The sequence below is a fragment of the Lepus europaeus genome, chromosome 16 (genome assembly GCF_033115175.1).
Source record: "Lepus europaeus isolate LE1 chromosome 16, mLepTim1.pri, whole genome shotgun sequence".
Classification (NCBI taxonomy): domain Eukaryota; kingdom Metazoa; phylum Chordata; class Mammalia; order Lagomorpha; family Leporidae; genus Lepus; species Lepus europaeus.
This window is the reverse complement of record NC_084842.1, coordinates 46,045,179-46,072,154: the sequence shown is the minus strand read 5'-3', so window position 1 is coordinate 46,072,154 and position 26,976 is coordinate 46,045,179. Positions and strand designations below refer to the sequence as shown.

The 26,976-nt window shown below is 50.4% G+C and overlaps 1 protein-coding gene and 1 pseudogene across 1 annotated transcript in view; both read left to right on the top strand.

Moving 5' to 3' along the window:
• The window catches only part of SCARA5 (scavenger receptor class A member 5), a 129,508-nt gene extending 110,701 nt beyond the window's left edge, over positions 1-18,807 (top strand). The window contains exons 8-9 of the mRNA XM_062213578.1: positions 7,389-7,583; positions 16,607-18,807. Coding sequence (XP_062069562.1) covers positions 7,389-7,583; positions 16,607-16,743 — 332 coding nt within the window. The 3' untranslated portion in view covers positions 16,744-18,807. The remainder of the gene's footprint in view (positions 1-7,388; positions 7,584-16,606) is intronic.
• A 7,748-nt stretch (positions 18,808-26,555) lies between these two features.
• LOC133775535 (U2 spliceosomal RNA) lies at positions 26,556-26,715 on the top strand (annotated as a pseudogene).
• The last annotated feature ends 261 nt before the right edge of the window (positions 26,716-26,976 follow it).

The following is a 26,976-nucleotide window of genomic DNA, read 5'->3' as shown; positions in this document are numbered from 1 at the left end:
TAGAACATTGTGCCCATATGGGAGACTGGCACCACAGGTGAAGGATTAACCAAGTGAGCCATGGCTCTGGCCCCTAAAGTAACTTTTTCTTTGTGATGTAACTGCCCCATCAAAAAGAATCTTGTGGTACAGATTCGCAGACCCTGCTCCGGGATCCCACCCAGAGTGGAAGAGTTTGGGAAAGAAAGGAGGGCTGAGAGGACAGCTGGCCCGAGGGTTAAGTCTCAGCTCCAGCCCCAGCTCTCCTCCTCAGGGTGGGATGACCTCGGGAAAGGCCTCCGTTCCTTTGTGTGTCACGTGAAGACCTTGGGCTATGTCCTCTCCAAATCTGTGCCAGCTGGCAAAGCCTATGCTTCTCCCGCATGTGTGGTGATTAGAGAAGACCAAGGGCTATGTTGCAATTGCCTAAAAGAAGCTCCTTGCATTAAGTGGTGAGACGTCTGTACTCTACGTCCAAGCAACAGAAGTTGTAACAAGCAATGTCCTCAAAACCGCAAAGCCTCCTGGTCCAGACGTATGCCTGTTCTCTATGACCCAATCCCCTCCTTACTGGGGAACCAGGCGAATTTGAGAGATTTGAGGCCTGATGCAGGAGGGTGGATGACAGCTTTGGGGTTGGTGCCTGGAGTGGCCTGGGTAGTGGGCAAGCTCAGTGCAATAGGTTAGGGAATGGGGAGGTGGTCTGGGATTGCCCTGAGACAAGAAGCCCCATGTGGAACCCCTGATGCTTTAGAAAACTTATGGGGTGAAATGCTGCGCTTTGTCACCTGGGGGAGAGCAAGGGGCCTACCCAATCACCAGGGGTCACTCTCCGACCTGTCTCCCCTATCAGATTCCTCCTCGGGGGCTACAGAGCCGGTCCAAACAGGGACACTTCTCAGCTGGGTTTTGACTTGCGAGTCCTTTTCTGTAGAAAAGAGTGGGGAAGCCCCCAGAGCAGCAGGGGAAAGAGGGGCAGAGACCCAACCCTGTGGACATCCGGGTGTCCCTCCAGTGGGGAGGTGGGAGCTCTGCTCCGGCCTCGTGGACTGGAGGTGGGGACGAGCTGTCCAGTTAGACAGCTCTGCTTCCTCCATGTTTTGGGTGAGGAACAGCTATTTGGTGTTTAAGCGTGGGTTTCCAGCCAGGACATGGGATGCTCACGGTGCCACTCCTGCACGGAGCTGGGCAGCGGCTGCCCTTGTGGCCAGAACCATGCCCTCATTTTGCAAACCGTGGGCAGTCTGCAGGTGAGGGTGCAGAGCAAAAGGGAAGGTGTGGTTCTCTCTTCACCAGGGCCCTGAGCTGGTGAATGCAACCCAGTGTCCCCCTGGGGAGGGTGGGGGGCAGGGATCTCCTTGGGGTTGCTGATGTTGATTTTGCTCAGGAGGGATTCTGCAGGGCTCAGTGAAGTTGGCTGCCAAGGAGAACCAGGCCTGGCAGTCAGTGGAGGGCAGTTATGGAAGGGAAGTGGCTGCTGTCTCCGGAGCCCAGGAGCGCTCATGCCCTTGGCCCTCTCACCAGATCGCTCCCTCCTGCAAGGAGCTGGAGGGCCTGAGTTGTATTCCAACTTTCCTCTTCTGCCATGCACGAAGAGTACAGCCCCCTGACCCCAAGTAGCCCCACACGCCCTGCAGGGCCCCCTCTCTGGTGGGGGAGGGGGTCTGAGGAAGGAGCTCTTGGCACGAATGAGAATGTGTCTGGGGGAGTCACAAAGCAGCCTGGGCCCTGTATCTGATTGAGTAGGGGCTGAGCCATGCGTGGGGGGAGAGTAGTGGTTTGTCACTGAATGGGAAAGCTTTGCCCTGGGGCAGAAACTCCTGGGAAAAAAAAGGCAGAATTCAAACCATCTGCCCACAGAAACCCAAGCCTCTTAGCAAGTCAGGGCACTCTCCTCGGGCCAGGGAGAGAGTCACTGTTGGAGGGTTTTGCTCTTCCCAGAGAGCATTGCTGCGGGTGGCCTGGGAGAGGCGCCTGCCTGCCCACCAGCCTCCCCTGCAGCTCTTCCAGGGCGAAGGAAGCCAGAGATGCTTCGTGGAACAGCCCTTGGGACTGTCTGAGTTCCTGAGCTGGGGCAGACTGTGTCACAGGCAGATCCAGCCTTAGCCTACGGTTTCCCAGTGGGGCAGCACCAGAACGGGGATTTTTGTCCGCAAGGAGCAAGGATGCAAAAACCACAGCGAGGGCCACGTTCCATAAGAGGAAGCAAGAACAACATGTGCGTCTGGTTTGGATGAGTCCGGGGGAGAGCTGGGGCTTTCAGGGTGGTCGGTACCCTCTGAGGCCTGAGCATCTGTCGACACCTCCAAGGAGCAGCTCGGATCTGGTGGACCTGGGGGCAAGCGACAGGGAACAGGCTGCAGTGCCCCAGGAACCAGCCTGAGGCCTGCCTTGTCCAGCCCCGACATGTGCTCGCTCTAGGTCTTTTGCCTCCTCGAGGGCACTTTTCCTCTTTGCTTTCCCTGAGATCAGTGTGGTCCCGGGATGGGGGAGATGACCCCATGACTTTGCTTGGTGCCTGGGGGCCATGGGCCATGGGCCAGAGACAGCCCGAAATGGATGCCGTGAGCCCTGTCATTATGGTTACCATATGTTGCCACATTTCTGAAGTTGTCTTATTTGCAACTATTCTCTTGTCACTTCCCTATATATTGAAACCTCCTGGGAGCAGCAGTATTTCAGCAGCCAAGTGATATTTTCCAGACTTCCTCCGGCACCCACCATAATCAGATGACAGACCACATCCCTGCTTTCTCATGTGGCACATGTGGCCGTTGTCCCAGTAGACTGAGCTCTGGGTCTAAAACCCAGATCCATCTCATAGAAAGAAGCCGGTGGACAAGGGGATAGAAGAGGCCGTGACGTCATAAGTGGGTGCCCTGGGAGTGGATGTTCCTCTTGAGCTCTGTCTATGTCCCTCCTGAGAGAGTCGCCAGGATTTGATCGTGGGGGCTTCGCCCTAACAGCCTACTCACTTCCCAAAGGCCCCACCTCTAAACAGCAGCATTGGATTCAGTTTCTATCCTCTTGGTGCCATGGATGGAAGACTTTGGGGCGGGACCAGTGCTGTGGTGTAGCAGGTAGGGCTGCCGCCTTCAGTGCTGGCATCCCATGTGAGCGCCAGTTCGAGTCTCAGCTGCTCCGCTTCTGATCCAGCTCTCTGCTATGGCCTGGGAAAGCAGTAGAAGATGGCCCAAGTGTTTTGGCCCCTGAGCCCGCATGGGAGGCCTGGAGGAAGTTCCTGGCTCCTGGCTTAGGATCAGCGCAGCGCTGGCCATTGTGGCCATCTTGGGAGTGAACCAACAGATGGAAGACCTTTCTCTCTCTCTCTCTCCCTCTCTCTCTCTGTGTAACTCTGACTTTCAAATAAATTTTTAAAAAAAGACTTTGGGGACCAAGCCTTTGACACATGGGCCATTGGGGGACACTCAATGTCCAGGCTAATATTTGAGCCAGAAGCACTCCGAATCACTGGTTCAGCTAAAGGAATAAGTGCACAGAGTGAGTTGAGGCTGGCCAGGGCAGAGGCGCTGAGTCAGAGCGACACTGACTGTCAATGCCAGCAGCCCCAGCATGCCTGACCTCTGCCTGTTAGTCTGACGTGGTACCATGCACCCTGCCTGGCCTGCTCCAGGGTGCACAGCACCCTCCTGTCCCAGCTCACTCAACTTACCAGTCTGTTCTAGACCTCATGGCGTGGCACAGCTCACAGCCTGGTGACATGGTACTGATAGAGACCAGGGCCACCACTTCAGCCCCAGCCATCCCAGGGCCTAGTCTGATGGATAGGTGTCTGGCCTCATGTGGTGCTGCTGGCTCCAAGTTAGCAGGTCAATACTGCCCCCTGGGGGAGCTTCTGGATCCAGCTTCTCTCCCTGGGTCCTGCTCCAGGGTTTCCCTGCTTCCTTGCACATCCGCAGCCCCTCCCCCCTTTTCTGGACAGACAGCCAAGCTTGTGGGTTCAGTGACTGGCTGGGGGGAAGGGGTGCCTGGCAGGGATGAAGGCTACTTGGCAAATGCATGAAGAACTGAGAGGAGCCATGCAGAGCGCTCTCTCTCTCTCTCTTTCTCTCTTTCTTCTTTTTTAAAAGATTTATTTATTGATTTGAGAGGCAGACTTACAGACAGAGAGAGGGAGAGAAGAGAGAGAGGTCTTCCATCTGCTGGTTTACTCCCCAAATGGCTGCAACAGCTGGAGCTTGGCCCATCTGAAGTTAGGAACCAGGAGCCTCTTCCCGGTCTCCTACACGGGTGCAGGGCCCAAGGACTTGGGCCATCTTCTACTGCTTTCCCAGGCCATAGCAGAGAGCTGGATCGCAAGTGGAGCAGCCAGGACACGAACCGGTGCCCATATGGGATTCCGCAGGTGGCGGCTTACCCTACTGCACCATACCACCAGCCCCACCAAATGATCATTCAGCATCTCGGGGATGGTGTGGTCTGCTGGTGCTCCCTTGGCTCCCTAGCATAGAATATCAGTCATAGCCACTCTAAGGGTGATTCCTGAAGCTTACCATGCCAAAACAGCAAAATCGAAGTGCATAGTACCTCTGGTAGCCGCACTCCTTGGAAGCAGCATGTGGTTGGGGTTGCTGTTTCCTTTGAAGTTCACTTAGGGGTTTTCCTGCATGTCACCCACTTAACACCTTACACCATCCAGTGTCCCTCTACCCCCACTCCCACCCCCTACCCCCAGGCCAAGATAGTTTCTGACTAGGAAAAAAAATGACCTTGACCTCTTCCTAGGCCTTGGAATCAGGAATTGAATGTTGGAGCTGGAAGGGAAACTTTCCAATTATCTAGCTCCCAGATGCTAGTCCATGGGCCATTTACCTCCGATTCATTTGGGACACTTGGGAAAAATACAGATGGCCTGACTCCTGCCACCAAGACTCTGATTCAGTAGGTGTGAGTTGGCCCAGGAATCTGCATTTTAATAGTCACTCCCAGTGACGTTGATATGTGGCCAGACTTAGGACCCACTGATCACCCCAATTCCTAATCATTGGAGGGTGCTCAGGTCCCTGAGGGGTGAAATAGCCTCCCACGAATAGATCAGGCAGGACGGCAGAGGTTATGCAGAGACACACCAGAGGGGCTGGCAGTGTGGCACAGTGGGTAAAGCCGCTGCCTGTGATGCCGGCATCCCATATGGATGCTTGTTCAAATCCTGGCTGCTCCACTTCCAACCCAGCTCCCTGCTAATGCACCTGGGAAAGCAGCGGAAGATGCTTAGTACTTAGGCCCTTGCACCCACATGGGAGACCCACATGAGGCGGCTAGCTCCAGCCTCTCCCAGCACAGGCTGTTGTGGCCATCTGGGGAGTGAACCAGCAGATGGAAGGTCCCTCTCTGTCTCTTTCTCTCTCTCTGTCACTCTGCTTTCTAAATAAATAAATAAATCTTAAAAACAAAGACATAGTAGAGACCCAAGTAACCCAGCTCTGGTGCTAACTGTGTATTGCCCTGGGACTAAGACCCTCTCAGCCTAACCCAGCCTTTGCCATCCTCTGACTGCTTCTTTCAATTGCCCTGGTGTCTCAGAATCCCCAGAATTCCTGAGGAATGCAATGCTTTGTAATGCAAAACAGTGACCCCTCAGCCATTCGTGCCACATTCAAGCTGCAAACCAGAACCTTTCCTCTGGGTTTCTTCCAACCAGCTTCTCTACCAAATAGTGACGTAGGGATTCCGCAAGTAGAAGGGGAGGAGTGAGCCAGGGTGCACAGGGCCCTGCCCTGTTCCCGGAGCCCTGCGTGTGTCACTTCATTGCACCTGCACAACAGCCCGGTGCAGTAGGGGTTGTCCCCATGTCACAGCTGAGGAAAGGCCTCAGGGAGGCTGAGACTGCCGGGTAGGAAGAATGGAGAGCCTCCGGGGAGCTGGGCGCCGTGTCCTCCTTATGTTACTGCACTTCATTGATTCCATGACACAGTCTGACATCTCCGAAATCAGGAAGCTTCCAGCAATGAACATAACCTGCCGCCAGAACTGGCAGAGATCTTTCCTTCTCAGTGGCATGTAAAAGAGCCATGTGCCTTTCAACGAGGGTTGTTTTAGATTTGCGGAGTTGTTGTCTGTCTCGGATACTGAACGTTTCTAGCCAGGTCCGTCTGGCCTCAAGCACTGTCAGGCCCGCAGCCTGGTGGGAAATAGATGTGAATGACAAATTCCGCCGAGCTGGGACACTTCTCAGGGGCCTCTCCGCCGACTGAGCCTTGAGCAAGGCTGCCGCCGAGCGAGCCCGGCCCACCCCTTGGTTTTCTCTGTCCCTGCTGCGCTCTCCTTCCCGGCAGGCGTGGCTGCTGGTGGCCAGGTCCCAAATGCTGGGGAGAAATCCATCAATCACGTGCTTTGATACATACTCAGGGGAGCTGAAACCGCCTGTCTGCACACAGATGTCTGTAGCGGCTTTGCTCGTAAATGTCCAAACGTGGCAGCCATTAAGACATCTTCAGCAGATGAGGGGCTAAATTGTGCTGCATCCAAATGATAGGCTGGCAATCAGCATTGAAGAGAACTGAGCTCTCCAGCTGGGAGAAGACGTGGAAGAAATGCGCATTGTGAAAGGAACAGGGCCGGTCTGGCTACTGGAAAAGGCAAAACTGTGACGACAGTCAAAAAACAAGCAGAAGCTGCCGGTGAGGGGTGATGACTAGGTGGGCACAGGGGACCTGGGGGGCAGCGAAGCTGCTCTGAGTGATACGGGGCTGGTGGCTCCGTGTCCTTGTACATTTGTACAATAGCCAAGAGTGAGCTCCAACGTGAACTCTGGACTCTGGGCAAAAGTGGTGGTCAATGTGGCGTCATCAATTGTAAGCAAACGTACGGCTCTGATAGAGGAGGTTGACAGTGAGGGGGGCTGTGCGTGTGCAGAAGGGGAGCATGTATTGATCTCTACTTCCCAGACAACTCTACATCACACCCAACACAGCTCTTTTAAAGTCCATGAAAAAAGAGGGCGGGAGTTTGGCCAGATGGTTAAGGTGCTAGCTAAGGTGCCCACACCCCACCGTGATGTATCCGGGCTTGCTCCCCGGCTCCAGCTCTGACTCCTGCTTCCTGCTGATGCAAACCCTGGGAGGCAGCAAAGATGGCTCAAGTACCAGCTCCCTGCTGCCCATGTGGAAGGTCTGGACTGAGCTCTTAGCTTGGACACAGGGCAGCCCAGCAGGTGTCTGGGGAGTGAATCAGCGGATGGGCGTTCTCTCTCTGTCTTCATATCTCCGCCTCTCAAATAAATACATGAAGTGTAAATACAGAGAGGAGGTGGGGAGAAGGCTGACGGGGCAAGAGTAGTTCACCATGATTTCTGGGGCCCGGCCCCCTCTTCCCTCCGTGTGGAGCAGAAGGGAGGCGCCGCGGCGGGCTGTGTGCAGAGCCGTGCAGTAACAGCGACTGCCCCGCAGGTGGCGTGGAGGCCGCGATGATCCGCCTGGTGAACGGCTCCGGCCCGCACGAGGGCCGCGTGGAGGTGTACCACGACCGGCGCTGGGGCACCGTGTGCGACGACGGCTGGGACCGGAAGGACGGCGACGTGGCCTGCCGCATGCTGGGCTTCCGCGGCGCGGAGGAGGTGTACCGGACAGCTCGCTTCGGCCAAGGTAGTGCCCCCCGACACGGGACGTGGGGAGATGGCTCTCACCCGGAACTGCGCTCCTCTCCAAAGTCCCTGTCCCCATGACCGTGATGCTGCCGAGTGTCCCCAGGCGGTAGAACTCACGGCTTCCCCAGATCTGTGGCTGGGGCGTCTTCAGACAGCCCTGATTGCTAGAACATTCTTCCTTTCCCTAAACCTCACTCTGGCCTCCCCTGGTTTCCCTCCTGGCTCTTGTTCCACTGCTGAGTTCCAGGTACATAACCAGGCTCTCCCCTACTGCACGGCTCGTCCAATCTCTCTAATTTGCTCTCTTATTTCTGTCACCTTGCTGATCTTAACATTTTAAAGCACTCCCTGTGTGCCAGACTATTGTTAAGTGTGTTGTGAATAGTCACTCAATCCTTAGAGCACCCAGGAGATACAGAGCTCACTACCCTTTTCCAAATGAGGAAACAGAAGCACAGACAGGTGGAGCAACCTGCCCGGCGTCACACAGCTGGCCGAGAGCAGAGCCTGGGTTCAGATGCAGGCTGGGCTCAGGAGCCAGTGCTCTGAACCAGGATGCTGGGCTCCCAGAGTCTGTCTGTCCCCAGAGGTTTCGTTTTGTCTTCATAGAACGAGGTGTCAGAAGCCTTCCCCCCCCCGACTCGCTTTCCTTTTGGAACTGCTGAGCCCATCTGCCTCCCTGCAGACCAGGAGGGGCACAGACTGCCCAGGTCGGCAGCGGATCTGAACCGTTGGTCCGGTCCATTTCCTGCTGTGTGCAGGACGGCCCTGTCCCTGCTGCCGTCTCCGTTCGCCCCTGGGTGTGTCTCTCGGCCAGTTCTCAGGGTTCTTCCACCAGGGCAGCCATGAGCAAGATCACAGACAGGGCAGCTCCAATCTCCCTGTCCTGCTCAGGGTGCCGGAGGCTGGGAAGTTCAAGATCAAGGCCCCGGCCGATTTGGCGTCTGCTGAGGACCTGCTTCCTAGTTCATACACAGCAGGAAGGGGGCAAGCAGGCTCTCTGGAGGCTTTCCTGTAGGGGTGCTAATCACATTCATGAGGGCCCACCCTCGGGATCTAATCGCCTGCCAAGATCCCACCTCCGGATGCCGTCACACTGGGATTAGGGTTTCCATCCATGCGTTTTGGAGCAACCCAAACACGTCTGTTGCAGCCGCCACCCAGGCTGATGCAGAGATCTGCACAAAGACAACAAGGAACCCCCACTTCCCTCCCCAGCACAGCCCCACACCCACACTCAGCTACACAAATGCACAGTCGCGCCTGCTCTCTCCTCTGTCTGACCTCAAATATGGACAGACCCGTGTGGACTCACAGCCCAAATAGTGGGCTGCCGTTAGCCGCGTGATCTGCACCTGTCGCTTCTCTGTTGCGCGCTGAGTCCTCGCCTGTCACTAAAGGGGCGTGCAGGCCCTGGCCCCCTGGAGTGCGGGGTGCTGCTGCTCACCCCCCAAGAGCACCTGCGTTCTGGTGGGTGCGAACAGGGACTCTCACTCTCAGTTGCTGAGACCCCTGGAGACCTGGGGACAGCAGCTGCAGGGACTCCTAGGCTCATGGGCTGGGCAAGCCAGGGTCTTGCCCAAGGCCATAACCGTCCAGCTCCCTCGCTAAATGACTCCAAGGACTCAAGGGACTGCGTGAGGGCCACCGTGTTGTTTGCAGCCAGGGAAACAGAGCCAGGTCACGTGCAGCTGTCCAAGGACGCTGCACTCCTCCCAGGCCCCTTCCTCCTCATTCCCATGGTGGGTGCCACGGTCTAGCTCAGAACTGCATCCCCTACACCCCGGTCACGTCGGCTGAAAGTGACTCCTGGTGCAATCAGTTGAGACAGCTGCCAGAGAGTGCTACTTGCCTCCCGCACGTCCCAGGCCTCGAGGAGTTCCCAGGGGCCCAGCACCCACCGGGAGAGAGCACTTCCTCCCACAGGCTGGGGCTGTTTTCTTTGAGGAAAACCCCCGCTGTTTCCCCAGGGGAAGCTGAAACAGCCCTCACTTTTCCATGGTGGGTTCCAATGAGGACGTCTTCCCAATAAGTGGCTGTGAAACCATTTTACGAAAAAAAGCATCATAAACTGTTTCCAAGAAGCCAAAATAGGTAGTTTGGCAGTCATGGGTAGTGTTAGCCGAAAACCGCAGGTTGGTGAAAAGGGCTGGGCCCGCCATGGCCTGCTTTGTTCCCCCTGGTTCTCGTACCACATAACACACGTGTGAAAGCTCTGAGCTCGCCAGCGAGGTCTCCGCACCAAACAGCAGCCGGGCTGCTCCCCCGAAGCAGCAGGTCTGTTCCGTAGTCTTCACCATAGTGCAGGAACACATGTCACGTGCCATTCAAGGCCGTGACCGCCGCAGACCCGCTGTCCCTGATGGGTGCACAGAGGGAAGCAAGGCCTGGGGAGGGCGGGGAGGGGAAGGAGAGGGCCTAGCTGAGGCTTGTTGGGGCCCTTTCTGCCAGCCCAGGCTGCGCTCCTCACCGGCTCTTTCCTCTTTCCGTAGCAGTTTCTGGACACCTTTCACGGGCCAGGCACCAGGTAGGGGGCTAGGAGCACAGAGCTGAGGAAGCCTCATCCTCACCTGAGAGGTTCATCCTATAGGGGTTGCAAACAGCCTAGGGATGTCTGTGTTTTATTTTTCAAAGGTTTATTTATTTCTTTGAAAGAGTTACAGAGAGACAGAGAAAGAGACACAGGGCGGGGGAAGGAGAGAAGGAGAGAGGGAGGAAGGAAAGAAAGAGGGAAGGGAGGGAGGAAGGGAGGGAGGGACCTTCCATGCACAAGTTTGCTTCCCAAATGGCCGCAATGGCCAGAGCTGCACCAATCCAAAGCCAGGAGCTAGGAGTTTCCTCTGTGTCTCCCTCGTGGGTGCAGGGTTCCAAGGACTTGGGCCATCTTCTACTGCTTTCCCAGGCCATAGCAGAGAGCTGGATCGGAAGTGGAGCAGCCGGGTCTCAAACCAGCGCCCATATGGGATGCTGACATCACAGGTGGTGACTCTACCTGTTGTGCCACAGCACCAGAGCCATCACTTCCTGTTTGGATCTTCCATGGAGCTTTGTTGCCCTCAAGATCGAATCTGGCTTCCGTAGCTTTATTACCTGAAATCCTGCTCAGTCTGCCCCCTGCCCGCCTCCCACCTGTCGTGCTGGCCTTGCCTCACAGGTGTCTGCCCGTGGCTGGGAGCGCACGGACCGCTGCTCTGTGTTACTGGACTCCTCCTGTCTGCAAGGTAGTTGCTCCTTCAACTAGTGAATTCCTACTCAGCTCATATTTTACATGTCTTAAGGATTTTTATTTATTTGAAAGGCACATTGACAGAGAGAGAGGTAGAGACAGAGAGAGGTCTTCCATCCACTAGTTCACGTCCCAAATGACCACAACAGCCAGGGGTGGGCCAGGTCAAGCCAGGAGCCTGGAACTCCATCCAGGTCTCTCACATGGGTGACAGGGACCCAAGGACTTGAACCATCTTCTGTGACTTTCCCAGGCCATTAGCAGGGAGCTGGATCGGAAGTGGAGCAGCCAGGACTCGAACCGGCACTCATGTGGGATGCCAGCGCCACAGTCAGCTGCTTAACCCTCTGCATCAACGATGCGGGCCCCTCCTGCTTGGTTTTTAAAGACAGCTCAGCTATCATCTTCCGAGGGGAGATTTTTTTGGCCCCCTCCATCCTTCACTCCATGACGTTCGTGCCCCTTACTCCATATTCCTGTGTCCCTTTGTGTGTGCATCCGTATCCTAGGACCTCTTGTGTTCTCCCGGTCTCAGCTACACTCGTATGTGTGAGCCTCTTGAGGGCTTTACCTTTAAAGTTCCAAAACCCAGAACAGTGCCTGGGGCATAATAGGCACTGTGAATAACCTGGGAGAGAGGGAGGAATCCCAGAGCCCGCCCCATCTGGGCCCTCCCCAGTGTAATAGAAGAGGTCTCCGATCCCTGGCACTTCTCCCAGTGCTCTGGCACCATAAAATGTTTCTTGGACAGGGCTTAGTAATCAAATTATCGGTTTCCCTGGGGAAAATTATGGAACGGTCCAAACGGAGAGCCTTTAAATGGTCCAGGAGGAATTGGAGGAGAGATGTGAGTGGCAAAGGCAGAGAGGTGCTGGCTGGAATAGGTTTTGAGGAAGCAGAAGGGTGGGATCCAGCACAACAGGGAGTGGCCTGGGACCAGCAGGAAAAGTCCCCGGGAGACAGACGATGGTAAAGGAGGGAAGGGAGGGTTCAGTCAGAGCTTTGTAGGTGTGGGTGAGTGGGTGGAATTTGGAAGGTTCACTCCTAATTGCATTCTTCTAACCATTTTTTGCTCTTTCTAAGATAGGCTACGAATACTGGGAGACTGATTAGTGCAAGTGTCAGCCGACATTTTCTATGGGAGGCTAGAGAGTCAGTATTTTAAGCTTTTGGGATCAGATGGTCTCTGTTAGAACTGCTCGGTTCTGCAGTGGTAGCAAGAAAGCAATCAGGGGCGATATTGAATCCGACAGGTGGGGCTGTGTTCCAGTCAAACTTTTATTTACAGAACTAGGCGTTGGCCCCGATGCGGCCCGTGGTATGCCACTCCCTGGCGTGGTGTTAGGTGCTGGGAACTGTGGTTCTAGGAGCATGACGCTGCACGGACTGAGAGTCGGGCCTGAGTCTTATTCTCTGCCCCTTAATAGTTATAGGACCAAGGACAAGTCCTTCCATCTTGCGGGGGCCTCCGTCTTCCTCTCTTAAATGCCTATGAAATAACTGCCCTGCCCTCTTTGCGAGGCCCGGCTGAAGGCCTGTGGGATGCAGTGTAACTTACTCCAACTCTTAGTATCACTCTGCACAAACACAGAGAAGCTCCGACGTTAGCTCGGTGAGGCAGAGCATTTTTGCTTTTGTGGTTTTTTCAGTGATGTATTCCAAATGCCCAGAATGGTGCTGAGCACAGAGTGGGCCTTCAGATCTTTGCTGGATGAATGAATGATACGGACAAACTGAAATCTCCCCTCATCCTTCCAAACAGCATCGCCTTTGAAGAGCGCCTGGTGCTGTGTCAGCCCACCTGGGCCTTAGTTCCGGCTTGGGCTCCTCAAGAGCAAAGACAACTGTGGCTTATTTTTCTCATTTGGAAAACGGGGAGCACGTGTTCTCCCCTGCTTACCTGATGAGGTTCTGCTCTGTAGATCCAGAGAGCGAGCTGGTGCGGAAATGCAAACCTGATCTAGAGTAGGCTTCCCTGACATGAACGAGTAGATGACACCTTGGACTGCGTTTCTCTTTTAAAAATACTTTATTTATTTATTTGAAAGGCAGAGTTAGAGAGAGACCAAATGATCTTCCATCTGCTGGTTCACCCCTTGGGCTGGGCCAAGCTAAAGCCAGGAGCTTGGAAAGCCATCTGGGTCTCCCACGTGGGTGCAGGAGCTCAAGCACTTGGGTCATCTTCCACTGCTTTCCCAGGCACAATAGCAGGGAGCCAGATCAGAAGTGGAGCAGTTGAGACTCGAACCAGCACCCACAGGCAATGCTGGCATTGCAGACATTGGCTGAACCCATTAGGCCACAACGCTGGGTGGGCTGCATTGCTAAGAAGCTCCCAGGCAATATCTACAGTCCAGGTCCAGGCCCCACACCTGCACTACTCACCTGTCAGTTCTAAAGCGAAAGTGATGGTTAATAACCACAGTCAGTGTTGGATGAGGCTCGCTGGGTGCCTAGCCTTTCCGTGATGCCCTCACAGTTGCCATAGCTGTGAATACCCAGTGCCACTCACATGGTGATCTTCTTCCCATGACTGGACATTAGCCAGAACTCCCTAGCAAAACGCCACAGTGTTTGGAGTTTTGAGATCCTATGTATATGTTTGGGCTAGGGAGCCTCCGGCCTGTTCTTTATTTGTCAGTTTCTTTCATTTGCTTTTATTTGCTTTGGGTGTGACTAATCCCACTGAGCTCTTGGGCCTGCGGCCTTTTCCTGGGTAATTTGTAAACTGATGTGTTTTCCAGGAGATGTTTAATCTGCAAATTATTGCTCTGCTCAAAGGACTTATTGTGTAAGGGCCACAGCTCCCCAGGCCAGGAAGAGCTCTGGTGCTGAGACAGCATCCAAGAGGATGGCGGAAGGAGGCCTCCCCTCCCTGCCCTGTCCCTAGATCCACTGTGCAGCAGATGCTGAAAATCTCTCCATAACAAACACATGTCTGAACCACTTAGTTCAAGCTGTGGCTTAGCAGTGAGATGGTTTGGATGTCCTCTTGACATTCTTGGTATGCAGTTCAAGAGTAACTTGTAACTGTCAGGGTTGTAGCACAGTGGGTTAAGCTATTACCTGCAATGCCGGCATCCCATATGGGCACTGGTTCGAGTCCTGGCTGCTCCACTTCCAATCCAGCTCCTGATACAGCCTGGGAAAGCAGCAAAAGATGACCCAGTGCTTGGGCCCCCGCACCCGTGTGGGAGACCTGAATAGAGTTCTAGGCTCCCGGCTTTGGCCTGGCCTGGACCATCCTTCACCATTGTGGCCGTTTGGAGCCCAGTTTATTACCTTGAACCCTGTGCATTTTGGTGCCAAGTCTTAGACCTGACAAGTGACTAAGAGCCATCTTGCTTTGGCCAGGATTTACCAGCTTTTAACATTAAAAGTCCGTATTCTGGCGCCAGCATTGAGTGTGGATTCAAGTCCTGGCTACTTCACTTCCCATCCAACTCCCTGGTAACATGCCTAGGGAGGCAACAGAAGATGGCCTGAGTACTTGGGCCCCTGCCACCCATGTGGGAGGCCTGGATGAAATACAGGTTCCTGGATTCAGCCTGGCCCTGGTCGCTGTTTGGGGGTGTAAACCAGGGGATGAGAGATCTCTCTCTACTTCTGTGTGTGTATGTGTAACTCTGCCTTCTAAATAAATAAATAAATCTTTAAAGCAAATACAATAAAATAAACAAATATAATGGTATAAAATATTTTTAAAAACAAATGAAAGAAAAGCCCACCCTCTGGGAAGCCCCTCCCAGTTTGAAAACTGAATGGGCACCCCTAATGGTGGCGATGCTTGAGTCAGGGCATGTCCTACTGCCCAGCCTGCTTCTGCCTCTGCTGCCTCAGTGTCTCCCTGGCTGTGATGCAGAGCCTCTTTGTAAAATGCAGATTCGGGCTCCACAGGGCTCTGTGGGCCCAGGGCCCCCCATCTCTAATAAGCTCCTGGCGAGGGGATGCTATGGGTCCAAGACCTCACTGGGTAGTAAAGCTTTACCTTTGTTTCTTTGGCAACCCTAAAGTTCAATCACCCTTCCAGATAGCTCCCAAATGGGTTCCCACCATCAGGACCCAGCACAGTCATAAGCTGCGAGAACCCACCAGCACCATGAGTTATGATCCCACCAGTTCAACGGTTGAGACTTCTATGGAGCCTACTCCCCTTTCCACTGTCCCCTCTGATGCCAGACAGGCACTCCCCACTCATTCATGGAGCCTGGTCCTATTGCCCTATTCCCCTGACGTTCATGAAGGAAACTCAGTGTCAAGTATACACTATTCAAGACTCAGAGATAGTCTTGGGAGAGCCAACCAAAGCACCAGCGCCCCCCAGTCCAGTGGCTTGGTCCTCCCGAGAGCTGAGTGAACAGGGCTGGGTGCAGGCAAAGCTGCCAAACAGATTGACGAAGGGAACTTGTATGAGGGACTTCAGAAAGTTCATGGGGAATTCAGCTTATCCTGTAATTCTGTTTCTCCAGGAACTTTTAGAAGGCAAATCCTTACAGCTGAGGGGTGCTCCTGCATAACCTTGTATGTGCATCTGACCATACTGTTAAATGCAGGGCCTCCTTGCTATTCCTGCGCTACTGTTTTGGGCTCATAGAATGGCACCGTCTATGTTAAGCTTCACAAGATCAGAAGCGATGTTGGCATTGATATACTTGGCTCCAGGACACCGGGGGATCCAGGAGCTGGCTGACTCTGTCCCTCTGATTAGTCCCTGCCTGACTATTCATCAACCAAGGCTGCAGTATCACAACGAAGTCTGTGTGATGTGTCTTCCAAAGGGTGGGCCTGGGAAGCAGCAAGTCTTGGGTTTGAGGCCAGTGTCTGCCACGTAAAAGCTGAGTGACCTTGCATCAGTTGTTCTCTGAGCCTCAGTTTCCCACCTGTGAGATGGGTTTATTAATACCAACCTCACAGCACCATGGTGAGCACTGAACAGTCATGTATGTGACGCCTGTGGAAGATCTTCATGAATACCACCATCCGTGCCATCATCTATTGCTATTCTCTCCTCAAAAGCCTGAAACCACAAACAATGTGGGACTCCCCTCCCCTTGTAACAGCAAGCTTCCTGTGGCTGCCTAACATATGAACAGTCCATAATAATTCATTGCTTACCTCTTGCATAATAACTTGCCATCCCATAATAGTTGCTTTGGCCAAAAAACACAAAAATCTGATAAGTTGTCTTTCCACAGTCTCTGATAAAACTAGACAGAACCAGCCACAGCCAGCCTTGTAATTGGCACCTATGCACACCAACCCAGGCCGACCAGAGTTAATAAGAGTGATACACCGCCAGGACCTTTCAGTAGCCATCTTTGTACATGCAGCGTGTGTAAGGACATGATTTGTCAAGGTGTATGTTCTAAGGACATTCGCCACCCTTTTCCTCGGCATCTATCATGTCTTGTCACTCTGTCTCACCAGTTCTGCCCCACTTACCCTAACTCCATAAATTCCCAAACCTCTGTCTACATGGAGAGATTGATTTGGTCCTCGACGTGACTGCCGGCCAAATGTTCCCTTTCTCAGCGGCTGAATCCAGCATTTTTATAACTAACAGCGTGCCCTGGAGCAAGGGGCCCTGTCTGATAACAAAACTGAGCCTAGAAATAAGCTTGCATTCTTGATGGGGTGGAGAAGGCAGATGGAAGCCACCAGACTTGCGAAGCACCTGCGAAGCCAGGGGCAGCTCTCCCTGGTCCAGGGGAGACAGGGGTGCTCCCTTTCCTTCTCCTTCCTGCCTCCTGCTTCCTGCGCACCTGCTGACAAACCATGTTGCCCTGTCTCCACAGGCACCGGGAAGATCTGGATGGATGATGTGGCCTGCAAGGGCACAGAGGACTCCATCTTCCGCTGCAGCTTCTCCAAGTGGGGGGTGACAAACTGTGGACATGCTGAGGATGCTGGGGTGACGTGCAGCAGACACTGAAAGTGAGCGCGCTCCAAGGTTGGGACCCTGCCAGGAGCCTCCTGCCTGCATTCCTAGGATGGGGGCATCGCTGGAGGCCACCCTGACCATGCCTCTGCCCTGCCTCGCCCAGCACGCCCCAGCCCCCACAGCGCTATCCCAGGACCATGGTGGCTGCCGTCACTCTCCTCCTGGACTCCAAAGTAATCTCTGGGATTTACTGCCTGTCTCTCCCTTCCACCAGTGTTCCTGCACGGGGAGCCCTGGTCAACCGGATCACCAGTTTCCCAGCCTTTGAATACCAGCACTGGGTCTCAAATCCGTGTTTCCTTCGGTCTATTGCAGATGAATGCTGAGAGGATGTCAAAAAACAAACGTCAAACGTAGCAGTGGAGATGGGCGGTATTATGGATGATTTACTCTTCATATGCTTCTCAAACCTCGGTTGGGCCAGGAGTTTTGACATCTTCCTCCCAGCAAGTGACAACACTGCATGATTTATCTTCCTGTCTTTACTCTGCCTCTGCACACCATTTGTTAGTTTGGGAAAGTGACATAGAGGAGAAGCCAGCTGCAAGAGGTAGAGGGAAATGCAAACCATGTGCAGAAATCCAGCTGGATTTGGAGAAGGGAGTGAGATTAGCATTGATGGAATGACTACCATGTGTGCTAAATAGCATCTTGGGTGCTGAATTCATTTTATCTACTTTGCTGCATTGTAACAAGGCACATCAGCCTGGGTAAGGCCTGACCTCCAGGTAGCGCACATATGGCCTGTTCACCTGACCTACAAGTCAGAAGACTAAGAATGACTGAGACCAAGTTCCCACTGGGACTTTTGTGTGTCTGTGCTAGGCCTGAGTAACAAGCTTGAGAATGAAGCAAGTGTGACTAGAAAGTTGCATACTGCAAACGTTAAAGCATGTTGAGTCCAGGATGACATGATTGGCTTCCAGGTCAACCATCTACGTAGGAGGAGAGCTGATTTGGAGAGTGTTTCAGGGACTGAGTTAACTGGAGTCCAGTGTTCAGTCGATTGGCAGTCAGGGTTAAAGCCAAGTCACCTGTGACTCAGATTTGATGGTGATGGATGATACTGTACCTTCTGGGTCACTTGAGGTATGATCCTTTGCTCAGATAAACAAGTCCTGATGGATCCTATGGATGTGGAAGGAAGGATTGTCCGTAACCCCTGGGGATAATAAGAGATCATGGACATCTGTACCTTCCTATGATCGGGAGATCATATCCTGTTTTTCACACAAATAGATCAAACTGGGCCATACATATGTTCTAGTTCTAGGGGAGCTACATGGAAGCAAATGAGAACAGACTGACCTCACTTTGGAGGAATCACAAACTCATGTTGAGGCCTTGGATACACAACCACCTGTCGTATCAGGTGAGCATCAGCCTGCCTGGGGAGAGTGAGACCTGGGCCCCTCCAGGTGTAGGACCACCGACGTTCCCAGCTGACAACTTAGCCAATATGTGCTCTTGGTCATTCTTTGCTTACAGGATGCTTATTACTCATTAATGTCCTAATGATCAGAGATTTTTCCTTCTTACCAATTGCTGTGTTTACATAACTCACATGTACTCATGCATCTTTTTCCAGAGCTAATATATGTATGCATATATAAACTTAGCACTCTTTACTACATAGGACATCACATTGCAAAGTTTGCGTTAAAAATATATATACCAAAGGTGGGAAGATGTCACATTGGATGAGATAAATTCTGAACTCATTTCTGGCAGACTCCAGTTATCCCACCTACGGAAAACCACGTAACCTTCTTACTTGGTCTTTTCATTTGGGAAACCACAAGTCTTCTTTTACATCAAATAAAAACAATGTTGAAAAGTGTCTTAACTTTAAAAATAACAGTCTACTAGTTTACATACCTATTTAAGAGGACATGGAAATGACCATGGACCTGTATTTCAGGGACTAAAGGAAATTAGGCCTGGCCTAAAATACATCATACTCTTTTGTAAGAAAGAATTTCAATAAAGTAAAACACATGTCACTCACAAGCATTCCATCATGTTCTTTCTCATGAAAAACCTAGTGAGTGCGGGGAGGGCCGGTGGCATTAGATGGTGTGAGCATTTTTCAGTGGGGACTGGCACTTGATTAAAGAACACGGTGGAACATGGTGTCTCAAGCCTTATTTGTTGACCAAAGGCATTGAGTCTGATCAACAGAACAATAAATACGGCCGGCCCATCTCATCAGAGAATTGCTTTTATATTGCATCCAGGAGAGAACACCTCTCTTTGTCAGTCTGCAGAGTTCTCCCTTGGTTACGTAATTCCCTCTGGAGTTTCGTTCACACATAAAAAATTGTTTAGAGTTTGGTATCAGGGCTGTGGAGTCACTGGGCATCCTCATCTAAGGAGGCAGGAATTGCAGACATAGGACCAGTGCAATGTGGGGAGCAACGTGCAGACCCCTGCAGAGTCCTGGCCACATACTCACAGCTAGCACCTCTGGGAGTCCGCACTGCCCCAGGGTTGTCACCAGTCATCATCATTTGCTGAAAGGCAATAGAAAAGTTGTCTTTCTGGAATTCCACAAATGAAGAACCTTTTTCTTCCTCCTGTGCAAGGCCCAGTAGTATGTGCCCCCCAAAATGTGATGGTTTCCCTTCTGTAAACAGCCCCCGTGGAGAAGGACAGCATCCCCTTTTCCTGCCCTCTACTGGTCACCCTGACTGCCCTGTGAGGACCTGCTTTGTGACCTGTATGTGTTAAAGTTAAACATGGGCACTTAATAGACAACCACAGGCACCCCTTCGGGTCTTCAGTGCCATTAGTTGATGACAACCAGCTATTATAGTGTTTCTTTAATATGTCAAGTGTAGGGGTCCGTGCTGTGGCTCAGCGGGTTAAGCTGCATCCTGCAGTGCTGGCACCCCGTATGGATGCTGGTTAGAGTCCTGGCTGTTCCACTTCTGATCCAGCTCCCTGCTAATGCACCTGGGAAAGCAGCAGAAAATGGCCCAAGTCCCTGGGACCCTGCCACCCTTGTTAGAGATCCAGAAGAAGCTCCTGGCCCCTGACTTTGACCTGGCCCAGCCCGTTATTGCAGCCATTTGGGGAGTGAACCAGCAGATTCAAGATGTCTCTTGCTGTCTCTACTTTTCTCCCTATATAATTCTGCCTTTCAAATAAATCTTAAAAAAAAAAAAAAAAGATGCCAAGAGTGTAAATCACTTGTCTTTCTTTAAAAAAAAAAAGACTTATCTATTGAAAGGCAGAGTGACAGAGAAGGGGAGAAAGAAATCTTCCATTGCAGCAGCCGGGGTTGGGCTAGGCTAAAGCCAGGAACTCCATCTGGGTCTCCCACGTGGGCGGCAGGGGCCCAAGTATCTGGGCCGCTCTCTGTTACCTTTCCAGGCACATTAGTAGGGAGCTGAATTGGAAGCAGAGCAGCCAGGACTTGAACAGGCACTCTGATATGGGGTGCCAGTGTCATAAGTAGCAGCCCATCCTGCTGTACCACACACGGGCCCCCTAAACCACTCGTCGGCTCTCTTAGAAGAGCCCTCCCTTCATTCCTCTGTAGGACTTGCCTCATTCGAGCCTCCTCTGTCCTTCCCTCCACCTCCAGCTTTTTGGAACTGGGGCAAGTTTCTAACTGAGCGGAATGAGTTACAGAGCTCCCAGGGACTGTCAGTCCCTGCGTACTTGCTCCTCTCTGATGGAAGTGAAGGGGTTGTGGTCATGATTCTTCCCTCAGAAGTTGTTCTTTCCAGCCCCTTGGGGCCCACAGATCTACAGAGTGGTAGTCAGCTGAGACTTAAAGGAAGCCCCACGCACCTTGCTGGAATTTTCTAAGGTACTATGACCTGCAAATCTTGACCACCTCAGCTTCTCCCATCACCAGGCTTCTCTTCATCTTAGTGAGATGGCCAGACTCTGAGGTCCAGCCAAGGTCAAGGTAGGGCTCCCCTTAATCATTTCCCCTTTCTCCTGGATCACAGTCTTCAGACACATTGTCACAAGTCTGAAACAGTAGATTTCCAATATTTTGTGCAACCTACAATTCTGTAGTCATGACAGGGAGGGTTATTCTGGTCAGTGCTCTCTGGCAGCCAGAAGTGGAAATCCTCCCTGTAGGTGTTTCCTGGTCAAAGAGAAGCATATGGAAGCCCTTTATTATCTGAACAAAAGGCAGCAGGAAGATTTGGCGGAGACTAGCTCTGGCAAAGGAGTCTACGGGGAGGGGGGGTGGCTGAACTTGCGGAGGCTTCCGCTCACATTCTCGCTGGTTCCCATCATGGTTCCCTCCCTACCAGATCTCTTTCAAAGGTCAACTCCAGGACTCTTGCGTGATTCTCATTAGCATTGACAGAGATAACCTATGGATGAGCAGTAGGAAATAATCTCAAAAAAATTCAAACAGCTTTAAAACAGACAAGTATCAAAAACTTTGTAATAACTACCTCTGTTGCCTTCTCAAGGAGCTACTAACAATTCCCTGGCCTCTTGCCTGCCTTACTTGCTTCTCAGCTGCTGCCCATGTCCACATCATGGGTGCTTTCCTACGTCCTGTCCTGTGATCTCTGTCACTCACTGAGATGTGGCTCTGCGTCTGAGGGAGATACCCCACGCTTCAGCAATTGACAGAGCCAGACACGTTTTCATGGACACAGTTAATTAACTTTCTCTCCCTATGGATGCCCATGCCCTAATCACAGGGGAATATTGCATACACAATTCTTGCCCTTCATTCATTTGCATGTTCACTGAATATGTAGCTGTTGAAAGCCTACCACAGGTCAAGCCCTGTACTAAGTATAGGAGATCTAGTGGTGGACTCAATTTGATTGGTCCCTGCTCTGATGGAGCTTACATTGTAGCTCTTATCCTGTAGGTATCCTGGGCTTTTGATATAACATCAGCCACACTTGAACAATAATGTTCAACAGGAAGTTTACATGTGAAGGGGACAGCAGCTGCTTATTGAGCTATTAAGCAAAATACAAATTTAACTCTTTTTTTTTTTTTGACAGGCAGAGTGGACAGTGAGAGAGACAGAGACAGTTAAAAACACTGTCTTTATTGCTAGTGAGTTAACAATAGCATAGGTGGCTCTCGTTATACAAATGATGAGCAAAATTAGACAGAGCTGATTAAACACTAGAACAATAAGCCCATTTATTCAAAATGGTGGTAGAGATCATAGAAGAAAAACAGATAGTTAACATCCCCTGAGCACTCACCATGTGAAAGCTCTGAGGGTTTCACAGGCATGAACTTCCTGAATCTTATAATCACTGGTTCTTTTCTAATCATCCCAATTCTATGCGGGGTGTGGGCGGCAGACACTCAGGCACTAGGAGGATCAGCCAGTAAATGGAGAAGTTAGGCTCTTGATTCAAGAAATCTTAGACATTACTTTGATGTAACCAATGTAGCATAAACAACAGTAGAACTAGATTCAGAAAGGTCAGCTCTGAAGAAGGTAGAAGCAAAGATCATAGATCAGCTGTGTTGGAAAATAGTTGTGTTTTGTTAATACTCATACATGAATCAACAGCTCTCCATTCAGTTACCTGCATCCAAATGACGCAAATGTGCCACCTATAGGTGAGCCTGCCACATGCTTTTAACTAGGACCAGTCCAGACAGAGATCTTACACTTCCTTGGATCCCCAGTAGACTCTCAAAAGAGGCTGGAGATTCCTCCTCCCTGGCTAATCCTGGAAAATCTAGCTTTTTGCAGCCTATAGAGGAGATGGAAAAATAACACGTGAAGCTTCTATGACCATTCACCTGCTACATCATCAAAGGAGCCAATCTATGATTCAGAAAACTTTGGATTTCTTTCTTTCCCTTCCCATATTACTTAGTACCTTTGGCCTTTCTGAAATTCTTCCTAAACTGTTGTTTCTTTCTTGGCAAAGAATTTCAAACTAAACCATTTTTGTATATGATTTATTTCCTCTCAGAAATCACTTGACATATTGATGTATGTATTCTTGAATCACAAATTAGACTGAGGAGGAAGTTGTTTGACATTTGGGTTCTATAATGTTATATAAAAAATGTCAGGCAGCTCCCATCATGGCACAGGCTAATCATGGAAAATAGAGTCACATTTCCAGAATCAAAATTAAAAATCATTTACTATTTACATTGAACTGATTCTTTGGGTTATCTAGTTATATTCAGACAGTAGCTTATTCCTTCCATGCGTTTTGGAGATATAGCTATGCCTGAAGGTAAAAACCAGAAAGTGGAGAGACCTATCAAAAAGGTTGTCTTTTAAAATCCTTCTTGGGTAGCTCAGTATTGGACAGGAGGGCACAGTGTGTGGGTGGAATGTATATGAGCATTTATATGGGTATGGTGTGCCAGAGTCATGGCATGTTTCAGGCTGTGGGAGAAGAGGTGATGGAAAATCAGGATAGGAGTTGAGCTTGTTAGAAATCTGGAGCCTCTATGAAGATGCAGAATTTAAAGTTGGGGAACCAAAAGGTTCAGACTCCATTTAATAAACATCTGCAGAGAAAGATCATTAGAATCAGGAAATCTTATAAAGTGTGAACCTGCTCCTACTGCCAGCTTTTTTATGTGCAACTCCAGGCGGTAGTATCTTCTGACAGATGATTCTTCTAAGAAAAAGAATGGTTGACCTGATTTGATCAGTGTACATTGCATGCATTCACTGAAATATGAAACTGTGCTCTATAATATGTAAATTATTAAGTTCCATCACAAACATTTTTTAGTGTTTAAGGAGATGAAAATGCTAACCAACGTGGTTTTGTTATCACACTAAAAATACACAAAATTATCACAACATACTCCATAAATATGTACAACTGAAGTGAAAAAAAACTCAATGAAAAGAAGCCAGGATTAAGTATGTCATTTGGTTGTCGTTGATTCATATCTACTGGATATTGAGCCTTTATTTAGGGTCACCTCCCGTTAGGTGGCAAGTGATGATACTGCCTTCATATGAGCCTTGGTTGGAATGACCTCGCTGCAATTGCCAATAGAAAATCCAGAGCCACTCATTTCCTACTCACTTCAGTAAATGTAAAACAAGAACTCTTTATTGAAACAGATACACATAATGACATTCACTCATTGTGCTAAAAAGTGACTGTAACATGCAAGATTTGCTGAAATACTCAGCCAAGTACCTATTTCTTTGTGTTTCAATGCCCATTCAAACTCTTGAGTTTTTACAAGCACTCAATTAGAAGCTGCTATTGTAAGTCTTCGCTTCTTTTAGAGTCCAAAGTCCTGTCCATATGGTCTAGGGCATTGAACCAGCTTGGCAGAAGCTACTCTGAACATCTGTCAAGCATTAAGTGGTTCCTTTCAGCCCCAAGTCCATCCTCCCACTCAGCTTTGCAATGCTTTCAGACACTCTGGGCATGGCCTTTCTGTGTTCGAGGCTTCCTGGTGGGCTTGACATTGAGACAGCCCTAGCGGGAGACTGGAGGCTTGATGCTAACTGTGACCTGTCCCTATTTGCTTGAGGTTTCTATAAGCATCACGCCAGCGAGGCATCTTCCTCCCTGGCCCCTGAGGCTCTGTCCCACAGCGTCAGTTGGATCCAGCCTGCAGTTTCCCCCACACATGTAGAACCAGCCTCCTCAGGTCCTCTCAGAGACAGCACCTCAGGACAGCGCCCCCTACTCGCCCCTCTTTAAAGTTTCCAGGTTTCTCCCTGAGTTTTCCTGCTTTCCTCAGCTGTAGGGATCACAGTTGCATTACACAGTTGTTACCACAATAATGCTTTTCAGTTACCAAACTAACAATTTTTTATATTGAATTTCCTCTCCAATAACTGGTGTGGTTCTGCCTCCTGGCAGATCCCTGACTGATCTACCTCAATGCGTTATGAACTCATTACTGGGGACTCCCTCTTTCAAAGGTAGCCATCAAAGGCCACCCTTTATCCTAAGTTAAGTCATGTTTTTAAACAGTTAAAACAAAGGAACAAAAATTCCCAAGATTTTCATAAACACCAGTGCCGGCACCACAACAGCAAAACTTGGCTGTCCCCTTACTTAGAATGTAAGAAATGAAATTTACGGAGTACTTACCACGTGTAAGATACTATACCTGCATCATAAGCTCTAAAATGATTCTGTAGGTTAGTTTTCCCTTATAGATAATAAAATGGGAACTCAGAAAGGATTGTAGTTAGCCCAGGGCCATACAATCAGTAAGCGCCAGACCTGAGTCTTTAGTGTAACTGAACCCAAAGTCCTACCACGTTCTTGTGCAAGCTGTGTAGCCTGGATCCATTCCTTGTCAGAGGAAAGAGAATGAATTAATTCCAAGTGAATCCTTATGCTATGGTCTAGAACATAGAAAATTGGATATTAAAATGAATAAAGCAGAATTCTTTGCCTTCAGGAAGATTTTTATGTAGTGGAAAACACAAGATAATTATCATGTAGTTTTAATTAGTGCAATACAGAGAGTTGAATACATTGTAATGAGATAAGGACTGTTGTTATGATTGATATTATGGATAATGATCCTTAGATCAATAAATCATTACTAGAGTTTCTTTAATGTCAGTAATGGACTCTGCTGTGGAATACCAAGAATGGGGGGAGAGAGAGAGAAAGCAAAAGAGAGAGCGCTCCCATATGTTGGTGCACTCCCCAAATATTTCTAACATCATTGGCTGGACCAGGTCAAAGGCAGGAGCTGAGAACTTAATCCAGGTCTCCCATGTGGATGGCAGTGACCCAAGTACTTGATCACCTGCTGCTTGTAAGGGTGTGCATTAGCAGATAGCAGAGCCAACACTTGAACTCAGGCTCTCTGATATGGGATCTGGGTATCCCAAGAAGCATCTTAACTGTTAGGCCAAATGTCAGCCTCTAGAGCATACATTTAAACTCATGTCTGGACTAAGGACATAGCCATGGGCATGGAGGCATGAGTCAGAGTGAGAGAACTTTAGGAAGTGAGTAAAAATCCATGATGCTTCTGGTTCTCCTTAATGTGAAATGAGATAGAAGATATCATTAACCAACCACTAGGTGCCTCATCTGTGTCTTGGACATGCTGTTGGCACTTACACATTGTGTTTCTCACAAAGAAAGGAGATAAGCTCTCCTTTGGGTGAGAAAACCAGATTCATCCTCTCCTGACTTGTGTTACCATATCCTGAGAGAACAGCTCTATCCTGCTCTCCAGTACATCTTTAGCAACTGGCACAATACTGACCAGCCTGTGATTAAGTGCCACCCTTACTCAGGGCCTTCATGAGCACTCTTAGAACCCAAACATTGCTGCAAGATGTGTTCTTGTGCTTCTCATCACGTCATCATTGGTCTATACAGAGTTCAACTAAGATGGGCATTCAGAAACACTCGATTTTGCAGTCTGCTTCTTTTCTTCCTTTCCTATTTCTTTTCCCAACCCCCAGGGTCCCAGCTCCACCCTGTTGCAGTTCTCTGGACAAAGGTTGCTTTATCCTGGGTGGTAGTGGTCAGTCCTTGTGTTCTGCCGGTAATGCACTGACAATACCAACATACTTCTTATACTGACTGCCCTCAGAGCATAATGATGGTGCTGATGCTGAATGAGTCCCTCCCCATCAGAAAGGAGAACAGGAAGGAAAAAAGAGGGGAAGTGCTGAAACTCCTCTACAGAGGCACTCTGGGCTCTCTGGGTAAGGCAGCCATGGAACTAAGTTTTCTGCACAAGTAGACTGCACTGCAGTGGACCTCTTCCATCTAAATTGACCCTTACCGGTCTTTTTATCTTCCTCTTCCCCACAACCAGTATAAGAGGGCACTCCAAAAAGCTCATGGGAGTGGAATTAAAAGATAATGCATATTGCTTCTCGGCCTTTTGGCTAAGATCAAGTGTAAAAGATAATGCACATTTTCCATGAACTTTCTGAAGACCATTCTTACATTGTGCCTTCTAGAAGCTGAATGATGATGACCTGCTTTTAAGTTTCTTGATCTGTGAAATAATAGGAAGTAACCCATCCTCATGTCCATGCACCTTCCTCTTATGTCAAGCTCTGTGCTGGGTTCTGGAGATACAAGCCACACAAACCCAATTTGGTCCACTCAAGTATCAAATGATTGCTAAAAAGAGGCCCACTCAAACTGACTCATCTAAAGGATTTCAGGCAAGTTGCCTGCCACCTGCTCTAGTCAGCTGTGGCCAGGCTGGAGGAGCCAGTGAAAGGCCACAGTCACTCCCCTGCCTCTTTGTTAGAGGCTGCAGACAGGATAATTGTCTTAG